Source organism: Chlamydotis macqueenii, chromosome 9 (genome assembly GCF_036417535.1).
Source record: "Chlamydotis macqueenii isolate bChlMac1 chromosome 9, bChlMac1.mat, whole genome shotgun sequence".
In the NCBI taxonomy this organism is placed as follows: domain Eukaryota; kingdom Metazoa; phylum Chordata; class Aves; order Otidiformes; family Otididae; genus Chlamydotis; species Chlamydotis macqueenii.
In genome coordinates, this window is record NC_141564.1 from 15439321 (window position 1) to 15462982 (window position 23662).

A 23662-nucleotide genomic window follows, 5' to 3' on the forward strand; every position below is an offset into this window, starting at 1 on the left:
CCCACACCTCCTTGAATAAAAAAGGTGTTGGGTAGATGGAGGCATTCTACAGAATTCAGGTCCAGATTTGAGTCTAAATCATGAAGTACTTCAGTAATGGTTTTGATATATATTCAATAAAATTGTACTTTTGTACATGAGGCAAGGACCAAAGCCCTTCAGCGAGAGTGCGTTGTACTTTTCCATCTCATTGAGAGCTCTACATCTCATTAAGGTACATGGCTGAAGAGGTCACCTGTGTTTGATTTGGGAATTATAAAGTTTGTCCATGAATTAAATACGAAGGCAAGTCTACAAATGAAACAGAGAGAGCTTGAAACTTAGGCCTGCTTGTAAAGTGTATGTTGAAAAGCCATTTTGAGAGGCATTTTAAAATTTGCTCTTATCTTGTTGCCAAATCATCAGTGGTTTGACCCACATATCAGGGGTTTCCTCAAGAAAAAAAAAAAAAATCAAAAGCTTCAGATGAATCTATTTACGCAGGAAAAAAATCTTTCAAAACAACTGCACAGGGGCCAGGATCAACATCTGAACACGGGCTGAGTTGTTACATTTTTAGAATTATTCCTTTCATTAGAGGCATGAGGGATATCTCAGGCATCTTGGGGCCTGATTCAGAGTTGTAACATCCTAAACTGGTAATTGCTCTGCTGGGTGAAATCGTGCCTTTATACACACAAGGCTTCTAAACCCAGCTCCTTTCCAACTCCAATAATGCAAGCCCACCTTGCCTGCTGTGCTGCCAGCTGTGGCAGCTGCATTGCTGGATTGTTACAGTTCAGATATGCAAGAACAAGACCCCCAGTCAAGGGACCAGCAAACTTATTTCCATCTTATTGCTGCCTTTTCATTTAGGGAGTGAGCATGAGTATAAAAATAAGGATGGTTGCCCAAGCAACTGCACTGCATGCCCTAGAGATACCCTGGATTGAGTGCCTTGTATGTGCCAAGTATTTTTGTGCTCTTCTCTGCAATTAGGTAGCAATGAAGCATAAAGGTGAGGGAAAGCACAAACTTTTGTGAACAAAGAAAGCATGACCCTAGGCAGGAGGTAGTGGCAGTCTGGTCCTACAGCGAGTGGGTGCCTGCAGAGAAAACCCTGGAGGAAGTGGGCTGCGGGGTGTCAGAACTAAGACCCTTTTCTTTACTGTTTCAAAAAGGATTTTTAATTAAATAAACATCTTGGTTAGAAAATGCAGCAGGATGAAATAAACATTTTGTTTGACTTTGTTCGCTCTCCAGTACATGCATGTACTTTCTGCATTCCTTCCTATGCAGGGCCTCAGTGTTATCACTGCACCCGCAGAGATGTCGCTGACTTGGAAACACTATGGAATTACATACAGCACTTCTGCAAATAGATCACTTGAGGTGCATCCTTCAGAAAGTGCAACCAAGGAGCTGAGTGCTTTATCTCTGTGATTTGGGGCAGAGCTGGCTTCTACTCCAGCTTGTGCAGTGGCACCTCTGTCCTACACCTAGGCAACAAATCCTCAAGTGACCGTTGAGAAGGTTGAAGTAGCCCTCTCATAATGTCGCCTCTGTTCTGCAGGAGTGCTGATAACCCTTCCCTTGCAAAAGGCTTTATCCAGACCTGAGAACTCAAATTGTATGGACAAGTGATTACAGCACATACCTCTCCCACTGGAGATCTCCCTTCAGTGGGTTTGGTTCCACTGTTTTAAGTACCCTCCCCAGCACGCCAGACTGGCAGGGCAGAAGGATGGAGGGACACTCAAATCTGTAAAACACTTTGTGCCAATTTGCAAGAAAGCAACAAGGAAAATTGTTGTGAAATCTTTGCCAGATGGGAAAGCTCTTCACCAAGAACTCTAGTAAATCTCCAGCCATGTGGGAAAAAACTTCCCTTACATGAAACTGTCGTAAACTAGACTCCATAATCTGATCATTTGCCCAAAGGGAGGGTGCTGAGCCCTGCTTGTGATCCTGGACACAGCAGAATAAATTAGAAACAATTTGATCAAAGCTATTAGAGCAGCAGAGGGGAAAGCCTAGCACAACTGTGAGGAACATCTGGCTTGATGCAATAACAAAATCTGCACCAAGTGAGTTTCAAGCATCTCCCATTTGCTGCTATTTTAGTCTATGAAAAGATAGCCAACAGCTATAGACATATTCCCAAAATGTCTGAAATAACTAAGGCCACAATCCCCGGTGAGAGTCCCTATGGAGTACAGTGCTGTACGCACAGACTCTGCAGTACTCGAGCCCAGAACAGCTTACAGTAAAGCATCTAATGGGATCCAGGATTTGCCCATTCCCTCTCACTCAGGAACAGCTGATTTCAGCCAAATCAACTGCATTAATATGAAAAACTTCTTGCTGACAGGTGTTCAACACTGAGACTATTTAAAATGCCAACTAAGGGGTTTTTTTTGTGTGTATGTCACAAGGCTGCATTGCCAAATGTCTCGTCACAAGAATGCCTTAAAATTCATGCAAAAAAAAAAAATGAGTAAGATTTTTGGCAGCGTAGGACTTTGCAGTGTTGGAAGAGAGAAACCTTGGAGGAAGCGAGACAAACGCACAGCTGGGAGCTGAAAAGGCTTCACCAGCCACTCACCGTGCCCATCCCAGATGATTTATTTGCGAAATTCCCAGCGGCAGGAGGCTGCCGGGGCAAGAGGGGCTAGGGGTGGAGAAACCCAGTGAAAAACGGCTCCAAGCAACAGCTGAGGGAAGAAGAAGAAGAAGAAAAAAAAAAAAAAAGCCCGTCTGCGAATAACGAGGCCAGCCGCGGTGATGTGGGGAAGCGGAGGAGGTGTGGGGCAGGGAAGGGAAAAGAGGGAGGAAAGGCGGCTGCTGCTGCCATTTAAATCACCCCGGGGCGATTTAAATTTCACGACGTCATTTAAAAATCCCTGCAGCCACGGGGCGAGCGGCGGAGCGGGGATGCTCGGAGCAGCGCCCGGCCGGTGGTTGAGTCCTCCCCCACCCCCGCCATCACCTCGCTGCGGGGGGGCCGGGCCGGAGCGCGGGCGGGGCGGTGCGGGGCCCTTTAAGAGGTGCCGGCGGGGCGGGCGGGCGGCATAGGGAGCCCCGCCACCGCCTCGGGCAGAGCCGCGCCGGAGCCCTTCGCACGGACCCCGCTGCACCCGCAGCCGTTGCCCGGACCCTCCCTCCCCGCCTCCACCGCAGCCCGCCTCCGGACCTTACCGCACTGAGCCCCGCTACGCGGTGTCCGCCCGCCCCCCCCCCCCCCCCCTCCCCGTTTTGCACTGAAGCCCCACTCCCCATCACTCGGAGCATCGGTTGCGGCGGGCATGGCAGCCGGGAGCCGGTCCTGGGGGGCCCTGCTGCTGCTGCTGCCGCTGCTGCTGCCGGCGGCGTGCCGGGCGGGCGCCGGGTGTGCGGGGGAGGGCGGCCCGCTGGAGCCCTTCGACGCGCTGTACGCCAGCGGCGTGGAGGCCTACTACGGCGGGGACTTCGCGGGAGCGGCGCGGTGCCTGGAGCGGGCGCTGCACAGCCGGCGGGAGCTGCGGGCGGCGCGGCTGCGGTGCCGGCGACGCTGCCGGGGGCAGGTGCGGTTGGCGGCACCGGGTGCGGGAGCCGGCGAGGATCTTGCTTTCTTCGGCTTGGTGCTGCGGCGGGCCAGCTGCTTGCGGAGCTGCGAGGAACCGCGGCTGGGAGCCGCCTCCCGCCACCGCATCGCCGAGGAGGTGCGGGCCGACTTCCAGCGCCGGGTGCCCTACAGCTACCTGCAGCGCGCCTACATCCAGGTACGGCCCCGGGCAGGGTTGCCCCCCGCCCCGTCCCTCCTGACCGCCCCCCTCCCGGAGCTCGTCCTCCCGAAACATCCCAGGTGCGGTCCCTCCCTTCCATCCCTCTCAAGCCGCCCAGGTATGGTCCCCCCCGCCCTTCTCGCAGGTGTGCACAGGCAGCGGTCACAGCCTGTTCCCAACACAAAGTCCTGGTTTACCTCTGCTTTTTGCGCTTTTGTTTTGAGGGAGGGATGCCTTTGTTTGTCTTTTAATGTAACATAGTGTAAGCCTGAAAATGATCTGCCATGGGTGGAGAGTGTGCAGAGGAAAGACCTCAGTAACACCACATTGCCAGGGGTCTTTCCCTTTCAAACAAACTGAACTGATGCCGTGTTCCAGGAGCTGGGCACGTGTGCCAAGCTGGGAGGTAGATAACCTCTGCTACTGGGATCTGATGGTCTGTATCGTGTTGTGTGGTACAAAATAACAGCACATGTCAGTGCTTAGCAGCCATCAACATCTGAAGTATCATCCTCTTAGCCCAGTAGCTTCTGTGTTGTAGCTTTTACCTTCCCTGAGGAAAATAACTTCAACTTCTTTGCCAAAAAGAACCAAAAAAAAAAAAAAAACCAACAAAAAAACCCCCAACTCGTGCCAGGATAGTTAATGATATTTTTCTTTTAGTTCAAGATTTGTGCTCTGTCAAGCCAGGCACCTGTAGTAAGTCTTCCTGTTCATGACTAGTAAGGACAGAAACTGTGGGAATTTTACTTCATGCCAAGCAGAATGTTTAAAACACTTCTGGAACATTTCCCTCTGGATTGCTGCTTTATTTGAGCACATTCATAACCTTTCAGTTGCTAAAGGCAGCTTAATAGGTGAAGAACTGCACAACGGAGCATGGGGAGGGTGATTCTGCTGAAATCTGTTTCCAGTTGGAGAGGCAAACATCTGTCCTAGGCAGCACTGATGCTTGTAGTGCAGTGCCTACGCAGCAGCAGAACAAGGAGGCAAAATCAGCTCCTGCATTTTAAAACCTTTTGGAAAATCAGAGCTATGTTGCTTTTTCAGTACTTCCTTTTCTGTCATTGCCTTAATGTCATTTTTAGAAGTTGGAGACTAGAACTGCATTGGTTTAAACTCTAGCGTCCATGTGCTGCATAGAGCTCCTGAAAGAAATTCTGGGAGGGAACTGGGACTGTAATTTGGCTCATATGCAATCCCAGTGAAGCTGGCAGAATTTTCCTGCGGTCCTTACCCTGAAAGATGCTCTGTGTAATGTCACCATCTGTGGGAAGTGACACTAAATTTGCCATGCTAAAAAATTAAGTTATTTCTTTTTCTGAATTCAAAGCCTTTCCCAGAGTCCCGAAGGTTTGTTCACATCAAGCTCATCAAAAAACTTTCCTCAGAATTAGGGAATAAGCTTTTTGTCTCCCATTTCAATAAAATCAATATACAAAAGTCCAGGTGATTTGGCAATAGGGTCTGTTCTCCCATTTCTGCTCCTGCTGGGTCTGAGGTTTTTGTTTTCTTCATCTAAAAATGCATTATGAACTTATCAAAGCAATGGGGTGAAAACAATCTTTTTCGTTACATGTGACTCATCTCCCTTTGCTTTTGCAATGTCTGGAGATTTTATATTCATGCTAACGCTTTGATTCTCCTGCTCTCCGATGGAGTATTGGATGTTCTTGCTATCTGCATAGATGTCTGGGTTTTGGGCACTGTAGCCAGGGGAAGGTACTCTTTGACTAGAGCTGTTTGTGGTTTTAATACCTTTTTCTTTAACCCTTTCTAATGCTCTTGGGTTTTGTAAGCGGCACTCTGATCAGCTTTGTCCCGCAGAGGATCCCGTAGCAGTTTGTCTCACATCCTCACCCCACTGCTGCCAGAGTGTGAGCTCTGTTCCCAGAATTGCTCTTTTGATCTGGCTTAACAAGTCTGTGCGCAGAAGAAAATGCCCCATATTGGCTTTGCCTGCACTTGCACAAAACACGAGGTCTAACGTCTAGTGCTTCCATACGCTCGGATGTGAACCATCCCCTTGTGTCAAGGCCTTGGCATGTTCCCCAAGGGTTGGGATGCATTGGCACACGCACCCTCCGGGGAGATCTCGGCTGCAGCAGCATCTCGGCTTTTTGTCTGAGAAGGAGAGCTACAAAGCGAGGCTTGTGCAGAGCCCCCCTGCTTTGCCGTGGGCAGGCTGCACAGCTCTAGGGGTGGCTGTTTGACCCCTCTGTTTTGCCCCTTGAAACCAAAAAGGAAATGAGATGAGTTTAAACATCCTGCTGCATATCCTGTCCGGCCCCTCCCCAGGCTGCGTGGGGAGGCCGGGATGCTGGGGACTTGCGCGGGTGCTGGCCGGGCTGGAGGGACTGCAGGGGTTGGTGGCATTTGTGGTTTGAGAGAGGAGGAGCAGCCTGGAATGTGCTTCCCACCTCCCACTCCTGCTGACCTCGTGCTTGTTTGTTTCTCAGGAGGGGAGAAACACATCCCTTCGGGAGGGAGTGACAGAGCAAGGAACAGATGAAAAAAATCGAAGGGTTTGGCTCTTGTGCAGTGCTTTGAAAAATTGTGCTGAATAAATATGAGCTAATACTTGCAACACTCCTGTGGGGTATGGAAAGCAAAGGCTTTTAGTCCTGCTGGACAGATGCACAGGCCAAACGTTGGCCAGCACCGTGTTTGCCTCGGCCGCTTTTAGGGCTGTGGAGCCACCCCATCCTCCCTGGGAGCAGGCTGGGGTCTCCCGCTGCCTCCAGTGCAGAGCACTGTAAAGGGGCAGGGAGGAGGTGATGTGGTTAGGCGATACCGATAGCATCCTTCTGTAAGAACACGTTCCATCAGCCTCTAAATCCCTGTCATCCTATCGGTTCTCTAAATTATTTCCTAATTTTATTTTTTTCTCTGTACTTTACTGAAATAGAAACAGTGGTGTTCTGAGGACCACTGTTCTGTTTCACCGTTGTGGTCTGAGTGTTTTTGGTGACTCTAGCACAACGCGAGGGGGGACTGTGGTGCACTGCAGAACAGGGACAGCTTGTGAGTTCAGCTTAAGGTTTTTATGGACTTTGGGCTCTGGATCAGGCCTCCGAGGTTGATTGCAGTCTCTACAGAGACTATAGGCAAATGGCTTTGAACAAGCAGCCCAAGGCCAAATGCATTCGCAAGTTGTCTTTTAGGCTTCCAAATATGTATTGTAAGTAGGAAGACTCCTCCTTTTCCTAGGATAGCTGATGTTTTCAGGTAATTTAGAAATATACTGGGTGCAGCTAGCTGAGACAGTTAGAGTGGGGTGGGTTTTGAGAAGATGTGGAAACAGAAGGTGATGAGAACGTGGGATTTAACTCTTGTAGTGTGTGTAGTGGGCTCTCCAGCCCACGGAGAAAAGGTCCTTTGGGTTTCTGATGTCATCTTCTATGGGCAGAAGGGCAGTTTGCCTTATGGTGGTGATTCTCTGCTGTGTGCTGACTGCTTGATCTTTGTCAAGGAAATAACGCTCTAGGCTTGGCATGTGGGTATGGGGAGGATCTCTTTGCCCTCTTAAATATTTTATTAATCACGTCCTCCTTGCTTTGTTGCTGTAGTCATCTTGTTTCTGTTAAAACTTAGCCTGCAGGCCATGATGTTTCTACCCTCCCCTCTTTGAGGGTTTTCTAGCTCTGACAGTGTGTGAAGGAGGAAACCATGTATACCATGCAAATGTTTGCTGGCCATGAGCTGCTGACTCAGTAGCTGTGTTGAAGCTTGCTGCAGATGGTCTGCCATGAACCCTGTGACAGAACATTGCTTCCAGTCCTGGTGCTGACTCCTGCAAGTCAGTCTGGTCCACAAATATTAAGTAATCTGGAAAATTTGGTCACTGTATCAATTACAAAACCAGGCCTTGCCTCTCTTCTGCCCTTCTGAGACCCATCCCTCAAGGTCTCTTTCTCTCGTCTCATCTTGTTTGCAGCCACAGCATCCCCTGTCCTGTTTGCTGGGTGATTGCTGTAGCCAGTTTTCATTTTCTCTGTATATTGGTGTGCTGCTCCTGAGCACTTGCTCCTGTTTTGTAAATGCTGACTTGCAACGGTCTCGCCCCTACACCAGCAAGATTTCTGAAATGCAACACAAGCACAATAATGACTTGATAAATGACTGTATGTGGAGAAAAAAAAGAGGAAATAGTGGGAGTCAAACTTCAGGAACCTTTGCGATGCAGATTATTGCCTCGCTCCAGTTCTGCCTTTGAAAGCTCCCTATTTATAGGAATCCAAACTTCAGGGAGGAGACTTGTGTATGTAAAACCAGGCCTCTAACCACTCCAGGCTGATCTTCTGCTGGTGCTTATGTGAGCCTTACTGCTTGGGCATCTGAGCGCCTGTAGCAAGCTTCGGGATGGCTGTTAAGACATCTCCACCAAATTCTTTCCACTTTGAGTAACTATTTGCTGCTGACCATCTCTGTGCTGTTGCACTGGGCCAGAGTCTTTTGTCTCCTTGACAGACATCTGAATTACCTACCTAGGGATTGTGGAGGCACTCCGGATGCACAGCAATGTAGTTGCTTTGGGAAGCTGGTTTGTTTCATTCAAGGGCTGGTATTTTCCATGAACACTTTGTTCCATTTGCCTTCACACTGCAATGCTGCATGGACTTAAGCAGGTAATAGGGCCCTGTTCTGGGGTGAACCCCAGCCTTTGGGGGAAAGGTGGTGACTTCACTTACGGTGTCTCACAGGTAGTGACACAGAATAACGTACAAAACCCTGCTACTTACAAGTCTCCACTGGAGTGGCCTACTGAGGCTATTTCTCACCACAGCCACCACCTGTCCTGCGCGGTCTGCCCTGTCAGTTGACCTTGTTTTTGTAGGATTTATATGACACATCCCAGACAAAGACCTGTAGTAGAACTGTCATATAACACTAATTATTTGGATTATTACTATTAGTGGTGTTTATTTATCTTCAACGTTGAGAATTGGTATTACTCAGATACTGGATAAATAAATAGATCCCAGAACTAATCTCTTGGAACGTCTCTATTTAGGTTTTCTGAGAGCATTCCTAGCCCTCACCAGAGGATAAATGTTAGTGCTCAGAAAGTTAAAATTATGTAGACAAAAATAAACTCAGTTTATGGGATGGAAAACTGAGTCCTGATGGTTGGGTCAGTGTCCTGGATTCAGAGCAGGATGTTTAGTCACTGACCCAACTGCCCCTGCCCCTGTTCTTGCTGACTACTTCAAATGAAATGTTTCTGAAATGTTTCATTTTGGGTTGACTTATCAGAGAGGGAAAGAGGTGACCCAGTGATTCAGCGCTGACACTAACAAATGCAGACTGTATGACAAGCACATGTTTTTGTGGTGAAGGTGAGCTAGGACTGCATCAATGTACCAAGAATTGCACTGAACTCCCTCACTGTCTTCACAGAAGACTCTGTCTTGACTTTTCAGACTTGCCTCTGGGCTGGTACTGTACTAAAAGTTAGACTAGATCGTTGTAGTGACTTTCTGCTTTTTTAAAAAATCCAAATCCAAAAGCACAACTATGATGTTTGCAGATTTTCGCATCACTTCAACTGATAGTAAATTAGTACAACCCTGCTTAGCACTTCTGCAAATCAGGATACAACCAGTTAGCACAAACTGGTCTTAGACCCACTAAGCTCATTTCATACAGGCTAGTAATCAGCCATTTGATGGCCAGGGCTACCTTTTCATCTTGCCAAGTTCCTCTTTCTCACCTCATAGCTATGCAGTCATGCCAGGACTCCAAAATACACTGGCAGCAGGTCCCAGCTGCCAAATTTCTGTCTTTTTTGAGAAAAAAGGTAAGCCTGGATTCCTCCTTAGTTCTTAGCAATCCCTGGTGCTGTGGCTTGGATAGGGGAGAGGACAGTACTGTGACTCACATGGTTTCAGTGGATCTCTTGAGGCCTTGATCTAAAGGCATCCCAGCAGATGAACTAGGTTGACATCCCAACTCAGGAGAAACTGGGCACTGATAGCGGAGGAGAGCCCCTTGGCTTTGGAGAACAGACTCCTGCTGCTGTGCTGTAACTTGGGAACCTGCCCCTTCCCTGTTCTTTTATCTCCTTAGTTTCCTGTGGTTTTTTTGCACCTGGCTCATCACTTGTCTCGTGATGGCTTCCTCCGCTGGCAGAGCCTTGCTGCTGTACGGCCCCGTCCACGTGCTGCGTTGTGCTGGGATTTGTTAGACAGCTTTTTGCATTGTCTGTTAAATCTCATCCATACGTCCTAGCAAGCTGTGCTCTGGCTTCTGTTGAGTCCTTTTGTTGTCCTTGGCCACAGGAATAACTAATGGCAGCTGATAATGAACTGCATGTGAGTGAGCAGTGCAATTTAGCCCTGCTAAGCAGACTCACGTCCAGTACTCACTAGCTGTGCTTGAGGTTTCAACAAGGATTATTCCCACTTCCTCATACAACTGGTGATTTCATTGTGGATGGCGTGGGCAGTAATGATCGTGTCAGTAACTGAGCCGTTGGCTGCGAACGTCCTGAGCATTGCAGGAGCCTTGCTAGCAGGACTCTGGGCTCGAGGCAGTGCTTGACATCTGGAGCAAGGGATTCGGGGGTTATTTATCTTGTTTTTTTCCTTTGGAGGTGGTATGAATTAGTCATTGTGATTGGGTTTGTTCCTGAGGAGCAGAGACCCCTGTACTCTGCACATGGCATACTTCCATGTGTGTAGTCTGGGCTGAGGCCAGGCTGAGTTGGACAAATCTATGTGAACCCGGAGCTACTCAGCTCAGGGCCGTGGAGTTTCTCTGCCTTTACACTGGGGAAACTGAGATCAAGATTTGGACTTTGCTTTTTAACAGTAATCAATGGCAGGAAGGAGGGCGCGAAGTTCCCTGGATGCTTTTGTTTCCAGCCAATGTATCGGCAGTAAGGTACTGACATTTTTATTTCTTGGCTGTGAGCTGGTGATGACTAATGAAGGCAGGGGGTCTGCCTGTGGGTGGGTTCAGGCAGCAAAGAGCTGTTCCTCATCAGCCTGTGCCTCCCAACCAGTCCTTCTTCCCATGACAACTGGTCAAACAGACCCTCCAGAGCTGACGTCAAGGGTCAGAGATTTGGCCACCAAATAATTATAGTGACAAAAATAGCATCCCCTCCCCACATGCTCCTGTTGAATCCCAACTCACAAATGTCCTTTTTTTTTTTTTTTTTTTTTTGCTTCCTTGGATGTGAAGCAAAGCCCACATGTGTTAGCTGGAACATATGGCAGAGTTTGGCTGCAGCCCATCGGTTGTGAAGGCCAAATACCTGCTTGTAGCTTCTTGTTCACTTAAAAAAAAAAAAAAAAAAAAAGGAGAGAGAGAAAAACATGTTCTTTCAGGATTGGATGAAAGGCTGAGTCTGTGCTCATGCTGAGGTGGAAAGCAGATAGTGTGCAGGAGAGCACGCTGACCGTGCTGTCATACCAAGGAATGTGTCCCCTCACAGCACAGAGGTGACAGGCCAGCCACTGAGAGATGGTCTGGTGGCAGCTGCAGCCACCCTCCGCTCCCTGCCTTGATGCTGATTCTCAGGTCAGGCAGAATTTGCAGACGGGCTGCTCAGGAGAATGTCATGAGCACCAGGGGTGCAGGGCAGCTGGGAGGTTTTAAGTGTGGAGTAGCCATGGGCAGGAGCAATTTCTGTCTTTGTAGCACTAAAAGTTTTACTAAGGATGGTAGGAACATCTGGGAGGTGGCAGAAAACCCTTGAAGGAGCAGAACATGAAGTGACATTAGAAATGGATTGTCTGCACCACCAAAACATACCTCTGTCCCAGGAGTTTCATGCCAAGGCATTGACATCAGGTTTGTGCAGTGAATGGTTTCTCTGAACGTTCTGAATGGCAGGGGCTCCTATGGGAAATGGGTTCAGTGATTGAAAACTGGGATTTAGGTCCAAAGCTGAACTCACATTTGCACCTTAAAAAAAAAAAAAAAATCTTGTTTCCGCTATAGCAAATTGCATGCTTTGGATGTGGAGTTATAATTTGGTAGCAGATCAGAAGCCTGTTTTGGGGATGCTGTTGGTTGCAGGGAGCAGTGTGAGGTGCTCTGCTGCCTCTCCCATCACCAGGTTTGTTCAGGGCAATACCATGCTGTGTGCAGTTGCTCTCTGGCACACGCGTGCCCAAGTTGTTTACAGTGTTGTGAGTGCAGGTACTGCAGCGAATAGCAGGAGTAAGTGGGGTTGGACACAGCACGGCCATCGAGAATAGCTGTGGCTGCAATAACTGGCAAGTGATGCTAATGTGGCTGTTCGCTGACCTGCACGAGGCTGGTGGGTTTCTGCACTGGCAGAGCCAAACCTTTGCTTGCCACCTTGCCAAGTGGCATCCCTCTTTCCTTTGCATGGAGATGCTTTGCCGAATCCTCTGCTCCTCTTTGAAGCAAAGCCACTCTGGGTCTTGTGTATACTTCTCACCCTCCCAGTACATGGGGATTTTGCAATGGAATTGAAACACAGAAAAAAAAAAAATCAGAAAAGTCACAAAAATGGTTGTTAAGACACCAACATGCTGCTCTTCACCATGGTTTTTCCAACCACCTGTAGTGATGGCCTTGATTTCACATCGTGTCCCAGCAGAAAGGTGAGCCTGAGACCGTGCTGTGTTCCGTCAAAGCCGGAGGCAGGAGCGCTTGAATCCAGAGAGCCTTCTGCCTGCAGCTTTGCTGCAAAAACAGAGAGTGGGCAAATCCTGCAGGTAGGGCACTGCCGAAGCCCACAGCTCTGGGGTCGGGGCTGGACTCCTGAGGGTGTGGTGGGGAGATGTGCTGAAGTTCATGGCCTAGGGCTGCGGGTGCAACTTGTTTTGAAGATGGAGCCAGCCGTATCCCTTCCCAGAAAAGATCAGTGTGTTACAGAGAGAAAGAGCTTGGAAAATATCCTTCAAAATATTTGCTGAAGGTGTTGCTGTGACTGCCCAAGGACTGAAGCGGAGTCTGTTGGTTCCTTTGCCTAGTAAGCTCTGTTTGTAAAGCGGTTTTTGCCAAGGCACTGCCTGTTCTAAGGCTTATGTATATTCTGGGGCATTTGTGTCCTGAGTTACTCTGCCTCTTTGGAAGCAGATGAGAAACTGCAAGGTTTCATTGAAGTAGTCTGAATGGAAGAGCACTGACTTATACATTGCACTGCACTGCTGCTGGAAAACACTTCCCTGTCCAGGGCTACCAGCCTCATCCAAAGGATCTGTGATTGAGTAAAATACCTAAATACCTGAGCGATGGGAGGAAAGAACATTGTGTTTTATCCCCTTTTTTCTTACTTACAGAGCTGTGTAATAAGTGGATTTTTTTATTGCACTGGTATTCCTGAGATACTTCATTGAACAAAACATTTTATTTTGTTGAGAGTCTTTCTAGGAATAAAAATAGCAAAAGGACTCTTAGAGATGTGTAGGTAGGTGATAAGGAATTGCCTTTTTTTTTTTTTTTTAATGACTCTCTTAAACCTCATCCTATTTTAAGGAAGCTAGAATTAGTTTAAAAACATTATTTTCAGAGGGTTCACCTCACCCATGTCCCTTTCAGATGTGTTGCAAAGCATCCTGCCTTCCAGGACTGCTGATCCCTGTGTCACAGGGGCTGAGAATGGACAGGACTTGTCTCACATATGGGCAGCATTGACCCTGGGACAGTGTTTGCGGGCTCTTGTACAAGAGTTGAGATGCGCTAATCTCCGGAGGTTGGTGAGGGAAGGCCGTTTGTTTAGTGGGGACTTGCATCACTTTCAGGAAAGGCTTTTACTGCTGGGTGGTGTTTGAGCCCTGCTGAGAGAAGGAGGTCGGGGCAGGTCTCGCCACAGCCTGAGCGAGTGGTGCTGGTGCATCTTGTGCTATGAATTGCAGTGGCACGGAGTCAACACGCTGTGTATAGACCCTTCAGTGCGTTGCAGTGACTGCAAATCCCTGTTGTTGGCTGCTGGGAAGCTGGTTTGCAGCCTCGCAGGGACTGCTCCAGCACTCCCACCCCTGCGGCAGGCAGAGGGTACCTGTTTCACACAGCTCCGTGCAGCCATGAGGCTGGTCAGCATGGTGCAGAAGGTGTTAGGCCCCACAGATTGTCTCCAAATACACCCAGCTGTGGGTGGAAATGCAGCCCCCAGTGCCACCAAGGCACCTGACAGCTAGCACAGCCTTCTCAATGGACAGCATGGCAAGAGCTGAATTGCTCTTGCGTTTGGACACTTCTGTTCCCTTTGCTTTAAATACTAATGTCTGTTGGCAGCTGGTGGTTCCCCTCATCCCTTGGTTGGCAGTCGCACTCGGTTTCCTTTAACGTAAGTGTTGCATCCTGGTGCCCAGATGCTGATGGCTCTGCTGCTTCTCCAGAGCCAGTTGCGGACTCACTGGCTGTGACTGCCCGTTCCAGTGTCTCTTCCTCCAGCCAGCCACCTTGGCTCACAAGGGTGCTGCTAATAAAACTTGATTTCAGACTGGATCCTTTTATAAGGCAGGCAAATAGCTAATAAAACAGCAGTGTGCTGCTTTAGGAAGCTATTTGTCTACTCAGCAGCTGTCAACTGTGTGTCCCTTCTGTACAGCCCAGGCTATGCTGCAAGCTCCTGGCAGCTCTCTGTGAGGATATTCTGCATGTTGTAGGGATGCAAAGGACATCCTCAGGCTCCTGCCTCTCTTTTTGTCAGGCAGTCAGCTCCAGCAGCACCCATACAGCTTTGCCTCTCCAATCAGCCTGCATCTAAGCTGCCCATGCACCCTGCGGTCCCCTCTGCCTGGCTGGTGCGGGAGACCAGCAGTGCCCTGGTTTAGCTGCATGTGCATCCACTGGGCAGTTATTCAGCTCTGGGCAGCTAACTCTGTTTGCTGCAGAGCTCCTTCCCTGGGTAATGTCTGTACCTGGCCCCTGGTTGGGTTATAGCCGAAGCCTGGCTCGGGCAGGCTTCACATAGCACTTTGACCTGCATGGGGGAGGTGAAGGTGTTGCACCCCTGGCTCCCATCAGCACGTTCCTCACGCTCTCCTGCTGCTTCTGTTTGTGTGTTAAGTTTCCCAGCCACCCTTCCTGCTGCTCCATTTGCCCTCCACCACCCAAACTGGCTGAATCTTTCTTGCTGTGACCTAAGCATCTCTAGACCTGACTCACCACCATATAAAGGGGGAGATCCTGTACATACTCAGTGCTTTAATGCTGGATTAGGGTCTCCTTCCAGTAGCCTCAATGACTTGGGTGTAACCAAGGCACAACATATGACATTGGTGCTGGTTGTTCCCCAGTGCCTGAGTGGGTAGCTCAAGCCTGGATGATGGGAAGGCTGTAGTGAGCAGCGTGAGAAGAGGTGCAGGGGGAGGCAGTGCTGGAAGGCAGTGCTTTGTAGAGGACAAGGCTTGTAGGTCCCAGACTGTCTGGGATACACAGGAGCATTTCAGTTTTGGCAGCTGGCCTCTCCAGTGTGACAGCTGATGCTCTGGGAGTTGAACTGTTCTGTGATTCTTTGAATGTTCCCAAGCTGGGATCTGAGCTTAACAAAAAAGATTTCCCCATCTTGAGAGACTCATTCCAGCCTGATTACTGTTTGGGTTTTAGATGTTCAACAAAACAGTCCTTGGAAAATTACTTTTGCACTGTAGCACAAGGCTTCCCGCAGTGATGCTTTTAACTCCAAATCACTGTTATTTTAATCAGCATACTTCTGTTTTCCCAATCTATTTTTGAATCCTTGCTGTGAAATCTAGCTAGATATAGACTCCTAAATAAACCATTTTTAGCCTCTTTTTTTTTTTTTTTTTTTAATCAAACCAAACCAGGTAGAGACTTGAATAATCATTTGCCTGCACTTTTTTCTTTGAAAGTTAAAACACTTGAAGCTGTCACTGACCTTCCTGTAATCAGTGTGCTCAGTTATCTGGGAAAACAGTGTAGAAACTACACTGTCCTTTGTGCTGCTTTTGACAAGTATTAGATAGGAAAGGTTTGCATGCTTCAGGCTTACTGCTTACATTCCTGTTCCTTTGCTGTTATTTTAGGTGGTGGATGTTAGTTCAGGTCCAAAGTGGCATTGTCAGTGGAATCAAGTGGTGAAGTCATGCTCAGAAGGGGCTCCCATGTGGTTCCTGGGGATCTTCTGGGCTGCGCTTTGGGGTTGTTTGGTGTTGTAGCCAGCTTGTGCTGCATAGAAAAGTCCTGCTAGGTAGGGTTGACAGTTGTGCTCTTGCTCTGGGTGTGCATCATAGGCTCTTCTCACATGTGTGCAGACAAGCACGGAGCTGGGGTGATGAACAGGAAAACCCCAGTGGTATTTGCCTGTGCTGCACACCTGAGATGGGAGGGACTGCTCAGGTGCCAGAGACAGCAACGCTTGGCCCCGTGCATAAGAATATACCCAAGCCTAGTAGGAAGCGTCTTTGGGAAGTGGTCAGGATTGCTGTGCCAAGTGAAGCAGCACGCTGGTGTAGCTATTGGTGCTTCTAGGTGGATATGACTGGGTTATGTGAATAACTTCACAGTCCATCTTACTTAAACTATTTAGCACCAAGTCTGGAGGTTATCCTCTACTATTGAGGGAGTAGAGCTAAGCTCTCAATCATATTTAATTTTGCTCTGTTTGCTCTTGGTGCCTGGAGTAGGAAAGGTAGAGTTTGGAGAAAGACAAGAAAGGGAGAAGCTGCTTCTCTTTTCGTATTTCCTATATGTCAGAAGGACCATCAGACCTTTTGGAGGTTAATCTTGTGGGTTCTCCTGTTGCAAAACTACAGTAGATTTGGGCTGTGCTATACACTCCCTTTTATGTGCCAGCAAGCTTTGCCCTCTGCTATTATGTACACTTCGTGCTTTAGCAGTCCTTAGCATGCTAAGTATGCTTTTACTTAGCAGTAGAAGTCATAAAGCAGTGCTCAGCAATCTCTTGTTTCAGAGCCAGGATGCTGCTCAGTGCAAGCAGAGACTTTGTCCTGCTAGTGACAGCAGAAGGATGTCAGCACTAGGGCATTTCAGGCAGAGATATGTACTGAATGCTGCTGAAAATAGCAGAGTTTGGAGCCTCCTGAGTTGCACACTTTGCTCTTGATCAATCCTGAGGACAACTGCTCTGACTGCCAGACTGTGTAGTAAGTTGATTATGGATTTAGCAAAGTGTCCTCACAAGTGTTTGGGTTTGGAATCTGGTGATAATGGCGATAAAGCTTGCAGGTTTATGCTCTGGGGTGGCATAGGTCTATCTGTCCTTTAATCTGAAAACACCGAGCTGGAGGTTGTTAGTATAAACGGAAGAGAGTGTGACAGCTTTTGCAGAATGGAAGAGTTAGTGAAGTTTGTACCTGTACTTGCTGTGGACTTACATAATTTCTAATGGCTCAGGTTGATGCCTGATAACTTACTAAAGCACAACAACTGTGTTGTGTGTTGAACCGTGTATTTTGAATCCAGCATGTTGGGTCTTCTTTCTGCACAGCGCGCAGGTGTGATCTGGCAGACCTCATGCTTATACATAGCAACTGCCTGATGGTCCCAGCGGTGTTTTCTTTGGGAGTGTGTGACCCAGACAAGTGCTGCTGTGGCCACCAGCAACAGTTTGTGGGTGATACAGAAATGGCTGAGTTTTGTCCAGCCCAGCACTCCATACCCTGATTTGCCTATCTGTGGACTGAGTTTGGGCACTGATTCCACACCAGGCACTCAGCATTGTAAGACGTAACTGACATTGCGTGTTTGGAGAGCGTCAGATGTGCTACATGTCTGTGTGCTGCGAGTGAGCTCTGACAGGAACAGCATGCGTACATAGTAGCAGATGTCCTGTACTGCAAGAGAAAAGCCCAATTATGGAAGCAGTTTGCTCAGAGTCAATATTAGTGCCTGGCTCATTAGCAGAGCATGAGTTAACTGTCCTCTCAGTGGAAAACCGATCACGGAGCAGTATGAACAGTCACAGCTGTCCTACATATGAAAGAGGGGACACACATGACAGCTGTGTGGGTCCAGGATAGGTCAGCTTCAGGCATGACCCTTCATTAAAGCTCCTTCGCGGAGAGCAGAACAAGGTCTGTGTTTCAGCGGCACAGAACTCCATACGGAAGTGGTTAGCTCTTCCGTATTACCTTTGCAGAGATCTTTTTGACTTTGGGACCTTCAGTATGTTTTGTTCCAGGTGTTTTCCATGAGCTGCTGCTGCTGTTTAAAGGGCCCTGAAAACCTGATGGCATCCCTGGGATCTGGGGGAAATTGAGCATCTCAGATGAGTGGGAGCCCTCTGTCAAATCACCACGCCATACTGTGAATCCCATCGCATCATCACACCACAAATTCCCCTAGGAATCTGCTCGACACATGTCTGTATTTCTTTGTGCTGAACCTCATCAGCAAAACCCTTACAATCAGCATGAGCTGGTGCAAGGAGAGCCAGACCCATCCTCGTAGCCCAGCCAGCCATGGAGCTGAGCAGCGCTGACAGCTTGTCCTGTCTGCAGCTGTGCTGCTTGAGGAGAGTTGCTGAGAGTGACTCTCCCTTTGCAGCAAGACTTTATCTATTTTTCATATTGCTTTGCTTTAAAAAAAAAAAAATCACTGCTGGGAAAATAATTATTTCAACATCCATTGAGAGTTTTTTGGAAAGTCGATATTCTGCTTAATTTCAAATCCATGGAGTGAACTGTAATTTCAGCTCTGGAGCATGGTTCAGTTTGTCTTCCTCCCATGGGAGAGTCAAAAGAGAAATGTGAGAAAAGTGGGGCAGGGAGCAGAAATGGCAGAGGAATCAGAGGAAACAAGTCACAGCATCAAATGTGCTCGGCAGACTCCTGTGCCAAACTGGAGGAGGAGGAGGTCATGGGGATGCCATGGTGTTGCGGAGCACTCACCTGTAGCAAGTTTTGAGGATGATGAGTAGTGATGGGTTTGGTTTGTTTTGAAAGGAAGAACTTGCAAAAAGGTTGGATTCTTTGTGCAGAAAACTGGAGAAACAGTGTTTGTGCTGGGAGAGAAGCAGCCAGGCAGGCTCTGCTGTGGCTGGGAAAGAGGAGCAAATGGTGGCATCTTGCAGGGTCTCAACTCTGCACAAAGCAAACGGCTGTCATTCGTGTCTTTTAAATTGTCAGGTATCTTGTCTACATCACGTTTTTGAAGGCTGTGTAGCTTTGCTCCCACCCCTGTAAAGCCTGTGTGTCAGGTGTCTGGTGAAGCCAGTGCTGTCATGTGGAGGATTTGGTCCTTCCTCCGGGAGGGATGGGTCTTCCAGGCCAGGTAGCTGGAGATGTTTAACCAGGGTTGCTCTCAGGTAGTGTGCATCAGGTTTACCCATCACTGAAACATGTCCAAAATCTTTTAATTTATTTTTTTTTTATTTCTAGATCCTGCTAGAAGACTTCATGTTTATAATACAACTTTTCTTTTGTCTTCAGCAGCAAGCATAGACACATTTCTTTTCTGAACTAGTTACATGTATTGTTACAGAAGAAAATTTGCAAGGGAGCTGACTGATCTTTTGATAGCTCCCAGGTTAGCAACTGGAAGCATCTTAGCTTGTTCATAAACATCCTTTCTACTACAAAGTGAGGATTTCCAGGAGCTTTTGGCCTTTGCTTTAGCAAAAGAGATACATTTACCTGGCATGTGATGCAGTACCCCAGACTCTGCTTTACCCGAGACAAACATCTTTGTATCCAATTACACAAATATTAGTATATTAAACTGCTCTGTGATCTCTTCTGCGGAGCTGTGCAGGGAGTCTGGTGGATTCGGGAGATCTCAGAGTTTGCTTGTGCATACGCAGTCGTTGTGCGCTCATGGGTGCAGAGTTTTAGGAAAGAAAATAGCAGTTGTGTTCCTTGAATCCTTCAGAGTTCCCCACTAGAAGAAAACTTGGCAAAAATATGGCATCCTGAATTTGTAAATGTTTGCTTCTTTGTTCGCGTTTCCTCATATCCCTGGAGGAATGAAGTAATTTATTTTATTTGCCCTGCTGCTTCACACCCCTGCTTATGAATGGGAGGGAACAAGGCTGGGAGTATGAATAGCCTGGCCACATGTGGTTTTGAAAGACGTGTTCGCTTGCACATTAGTGTTCGAATAGAGTGGCTGGCTCTGAAATCCTATCAGTAAGGCCTTTGAGTAACCTAAAACCTTTCTAGTAGATGCTTAGAATTTCTTCCACTCTGACATTGTGTAAGCCCCTGTTGAAGTTTCATTACCTCAGTAACCACAGAAAAGCAGCCAGCTTTTTTTTTTTTTTGCTGAAACCTTCCCCACAAAGGTCTGGATTCTTTTATTTTTTTTTCCTTCTTTTTTTTTTTTTTTTTTTTTTTCCTTTTTCCTTGAATGCCAAGCACAGCTTATTGTAATTTAAATACAGGGTAGAAGGCCAAGACTGCATATGGATTTGGGTGGCAGTCATGCTAAAGATGGAGTATGAATGGGTCTTGTCCCCTGGCTACATCTGTGCATTTCTGCACTAAATATGGAAGAAGACCTGTGTAATTTTCACCATAAGTAGGATATTCAGTGCTTTCTTTAGAGTAGCTTATAAAAGACCAGTCCCAAACAGCTGCCATTTCATGGGACAGTCTTGGTATTTTCCATGCTTTAAATAACTCCAGAGCTTCTTGTCGTGCTCTGATGGGAGTATTCCCCACTTTTTCTCTAGAAGTTGGTCCAGAGGATTGTGTGTTTCTTCAGGGATTCGCCACTGGGTTAGCAGGACATCGTGGGATGGGCAGTCACAAGATTTCTGTATTGCTTCTTCTCCTGTTTGCAGATTTCCTGGCAGGGGAACTCAGGCCTCCCCAGAATGGCACATGTCCTCCTTGGTGCGAGCAACCCCTTCCTGGGTTCTCTACCAAGCCCCGTCAAGGTTGCTTCCAACCTGACTCCTCCTGCTACCAGTAACGTAGACCAGAAGAGTTACCTAGGAACAAAAAAAAAATTTTTTTTTTATCAACTTTTCATACTGACTGGTTTCACACCAGTCACACAGTGACAATATATGTCACTGCTATGTAGAGAGCTTAAAAACTCCTCTTAAAAAATTTTAGGCAAATCTCTGCTAGCACAGCAGCTGAGGACTTTTTCTTGGAGTGGAATACTGCTAGGACTTGTGAAAGATTTCAGTTTTTGCCTTTTCCCTTTAAGTGACCTGACCCCAAGCAACTGAAACCAATGGCAAACTGAACATCAAGTGAAAAGATTTTTTTGATTTGAACTCCCTGAACTCTTAATTTAAATCCAGTCAAGTGCCACTTGGTGATGCTTGGAGAGAGGCAAAGACCTTTTTAGACAGGCAATGCACTATGTGTCTCCCCAGATGCTCTCATTTTCTTTTTTTTTTTTTTTTTTTTTTTTCATTCAGACACCTAAAAAATTAAGGGATTATTTTCTCTGGCACAAGATTATGCCTATTTTCAGAAGTATCCAGAGCTGCTCCCAATGCTGCAGTAACTGCTGCTGGGGGAATCAGTGCCAGGCAGCTGCTCTTCATTTTTAGGGAATTTAAAAAAATTCATAGTGCTTAGCTGATGTTTTATGTTTAGTAAAGCCTCTGTTTTCTCCTTCAGAGATTCATTAATCACATTATTTGTTGCCTAAGCAGCAAGGTAGCAATCAGACAGAAATTATTGTTGTTATTTGCTCATATCCAATACAAAGTTGTTGGAGCATGAGAACACTTCTTGGTCCTGAGAAAGAAAAGCTTTTACTTCTCTCTGGGCTGTGGGGGGTCCAAGGCAAGAAGCTTGCCTGAACTGACCAAATAAGCACACGAAACTCATCTGACAGCTTTCCTTTTTCACAGTGATGATGGGGTTTTTGCCTCCAGCTAGTGATTTTTTTTTTGTGTGTGTGTGTAGTCTGCACATAGCCAGTGTGCAGTTCCGCTCCATGCTAGCGAATGGGATGCTCAGAGCCAGTAACAGGCCTGCAGGCTTCTGAAGTTGATGGACTTCCATCTCAAAGAGCCTGCAGTGGCTTTGCACTGATGTGGTAGATAAATTACTGAGAGTGTATAAGTTCAGCAAGGTGAAAGGAGGAATGAGAGTTCCTTGCTCTCAGTTTGACTGGGCAGAATCTGCCAGGCATCAGATACCCAGCACCTCAACGAAATGAAAAGATATGAAGAGGCTAGAAGTTTGATCATATGCTTTCCCACAGATCACACCATGACTTGTTAGAATTATTCAATTTAGAAGACTAAAAGGCCACAGTAAATTGTCTTCTGTAGAAAATGTAAAAAAAAAAAAAAAACAAAAACCCCAAAAAAACAAAAAAAAAAACCCCAAAAAACAAACCCCAAAAAACCCCAAACAAAACAAAAAAAACCCCACCAAAACAACAACAAACCCAAAACAAAAGCAATGTGTGACAGAAGGGTAGCAATGGCAAATGGACTGGCAGGGCTGCTCTGGACAGCCCGGACCTCTCCTATGACCTGAAGTCCATCCCTCTTTCTTAATTTTTAAATTAATTTCAGTCACGTAAGTACAGCTGTTCAAACTCATGAACAGGTGGGAGATTTTGCTCTACATGTTGAAGGCTTCACCGCACCATGGGGATTGGACTGAACTCTGTGTTGGCAGGCGGACAAGAGTTATCTCTTCATTAGCAAGCTGTGAATGTTTGATCTAAACTTGTTGTGGGGCAGCAGGTGTGAACGGCCGCCCGCAATTCATGTTGCATTTCTTCTGCATCTCCTTCCCACGCCAGATGCTGTCTGGTTCATCAGCACAGCCACTTGTTTCCACCCTGTGCTTCTGGTTAGACCTAACCAAATCCACAAGTGGGGGTGAAGAGAAATCAGCTCTTGGTCTTTCATTAGTATTTCCAAGACAGAGGTTTGCCACATCTTTCAGTGGATGCTGACATTGCTACTGGGTCTCTCTGGCTGTCTCCGGTGTGATATATGCAGTAGATAGGGCAAGGAAACCATTTTATTATAAAAGCTGTGGTGCTGGAGCTGCTTCCCCAATACAGCTGACATTTCACACTCCCTACTGAGAAAGTCTTGCTGCAATCTGCTAGATAAGGAAAGTATTTTTATTTCACCTCTGAATACACTGCTGGCTAAGAATCTGGCTGTGCCACAACTCCTCCACATTTTTGCAAGGGGAGGAGGAGGCTCTTGGTTATGACAGATGCTGGTCTTACTCCCTTACAGCTTGCTGAGTCAAGCAGATGCAGCCCAGAGATATGATGTAGGTTGTATCTCAGACTTCCCAGGTTTTTCCACCCTTGCAGACCTCCCAGTTGGTCATTGTGGTTTCAGCTAAAAATACAATTAAGGGACTTGATTCGCCCTTCAGGGAAAGAGCAGAGGAAGGACCTAGATTTTTCCATGCAGGAAGCATGGTTGATCCTATGGCTTCAGAAGCTTCACCTGAAGCTCTGCAATGTATGGAATCTGGGAACTGCTCCCAACTCTTAGCCCCTCACTGGGATATAGGGATTTCTGTGCTGGCACCGTGTCAACAGAATGGACACTGAATAGATCAGTAGAAACAGCAACATGGCTTTGTCTGGAAAGTCACAGAATGGACCAAACTCTCACTTAGAGCAATTTGTTCACAACATTTTGAAAGCAGGAGTTTGCAGTTTGGCATCCCGTCCTGCAGGAGAGCAACTAAGTTTTCAGAAGCTCTGAGCACTGACCGCTGTTGTGAACATCGCACTGAAGTTCCAGAGGCAAGTGTTGGCGTTTGGCCTCTTGGACAGCTGATCGCCTTCCTGCTCCAGCCATGGGGAGACAGGACACTGTCTGGCTGTGAGGTTTCAGGCTGTGGTGCTGGCTGCTGTGGAACCTGGAGCTGGAAACCTTGCTGAGCTGGGAAGCTACTGTGGTGCTGATTCAGAAAGGCAGATGAGGAAGATGCTAGAAGATGCCTATATTGTGACATTTGCCCAAAAGAGATTTTTTCTGGAAAGAGAGTTGCTATACTTCTTTCACAACTTTAGTTATAAGCAACCAGCCTAGAATGGAGCCTGGAAAATGTACA

General features: G+C 47.3%; 1 protein-coding gene across 2 annotated transcripts in view; it reads left to right on the top strand.

Moving 5' to 3' along the window:
• The first annotated feature begins 3090 nt into the window (after window positions 1–3090).
• P3H2 (prolyl 3-hydroxylase 2) overlaps window positions 3091–23662 on the top strand; it is a 71888-nt gene continuing 51316 nt past the window's right edge. For both annotated transcript variants that reach the window (XM_086754369.1, XM_086754370.1), the window contains exon 1: window positions 3091–3740. In XM_086754369.1, coding sequence (XP_086610495.1) covers window positions 3285–3740 — 456 coding nt within the window. In that variant the 5' untranslated portion in view covers window positions 3091–3284. The remainder of the gene's footprint in view (window positions 3741–23662) is intronic.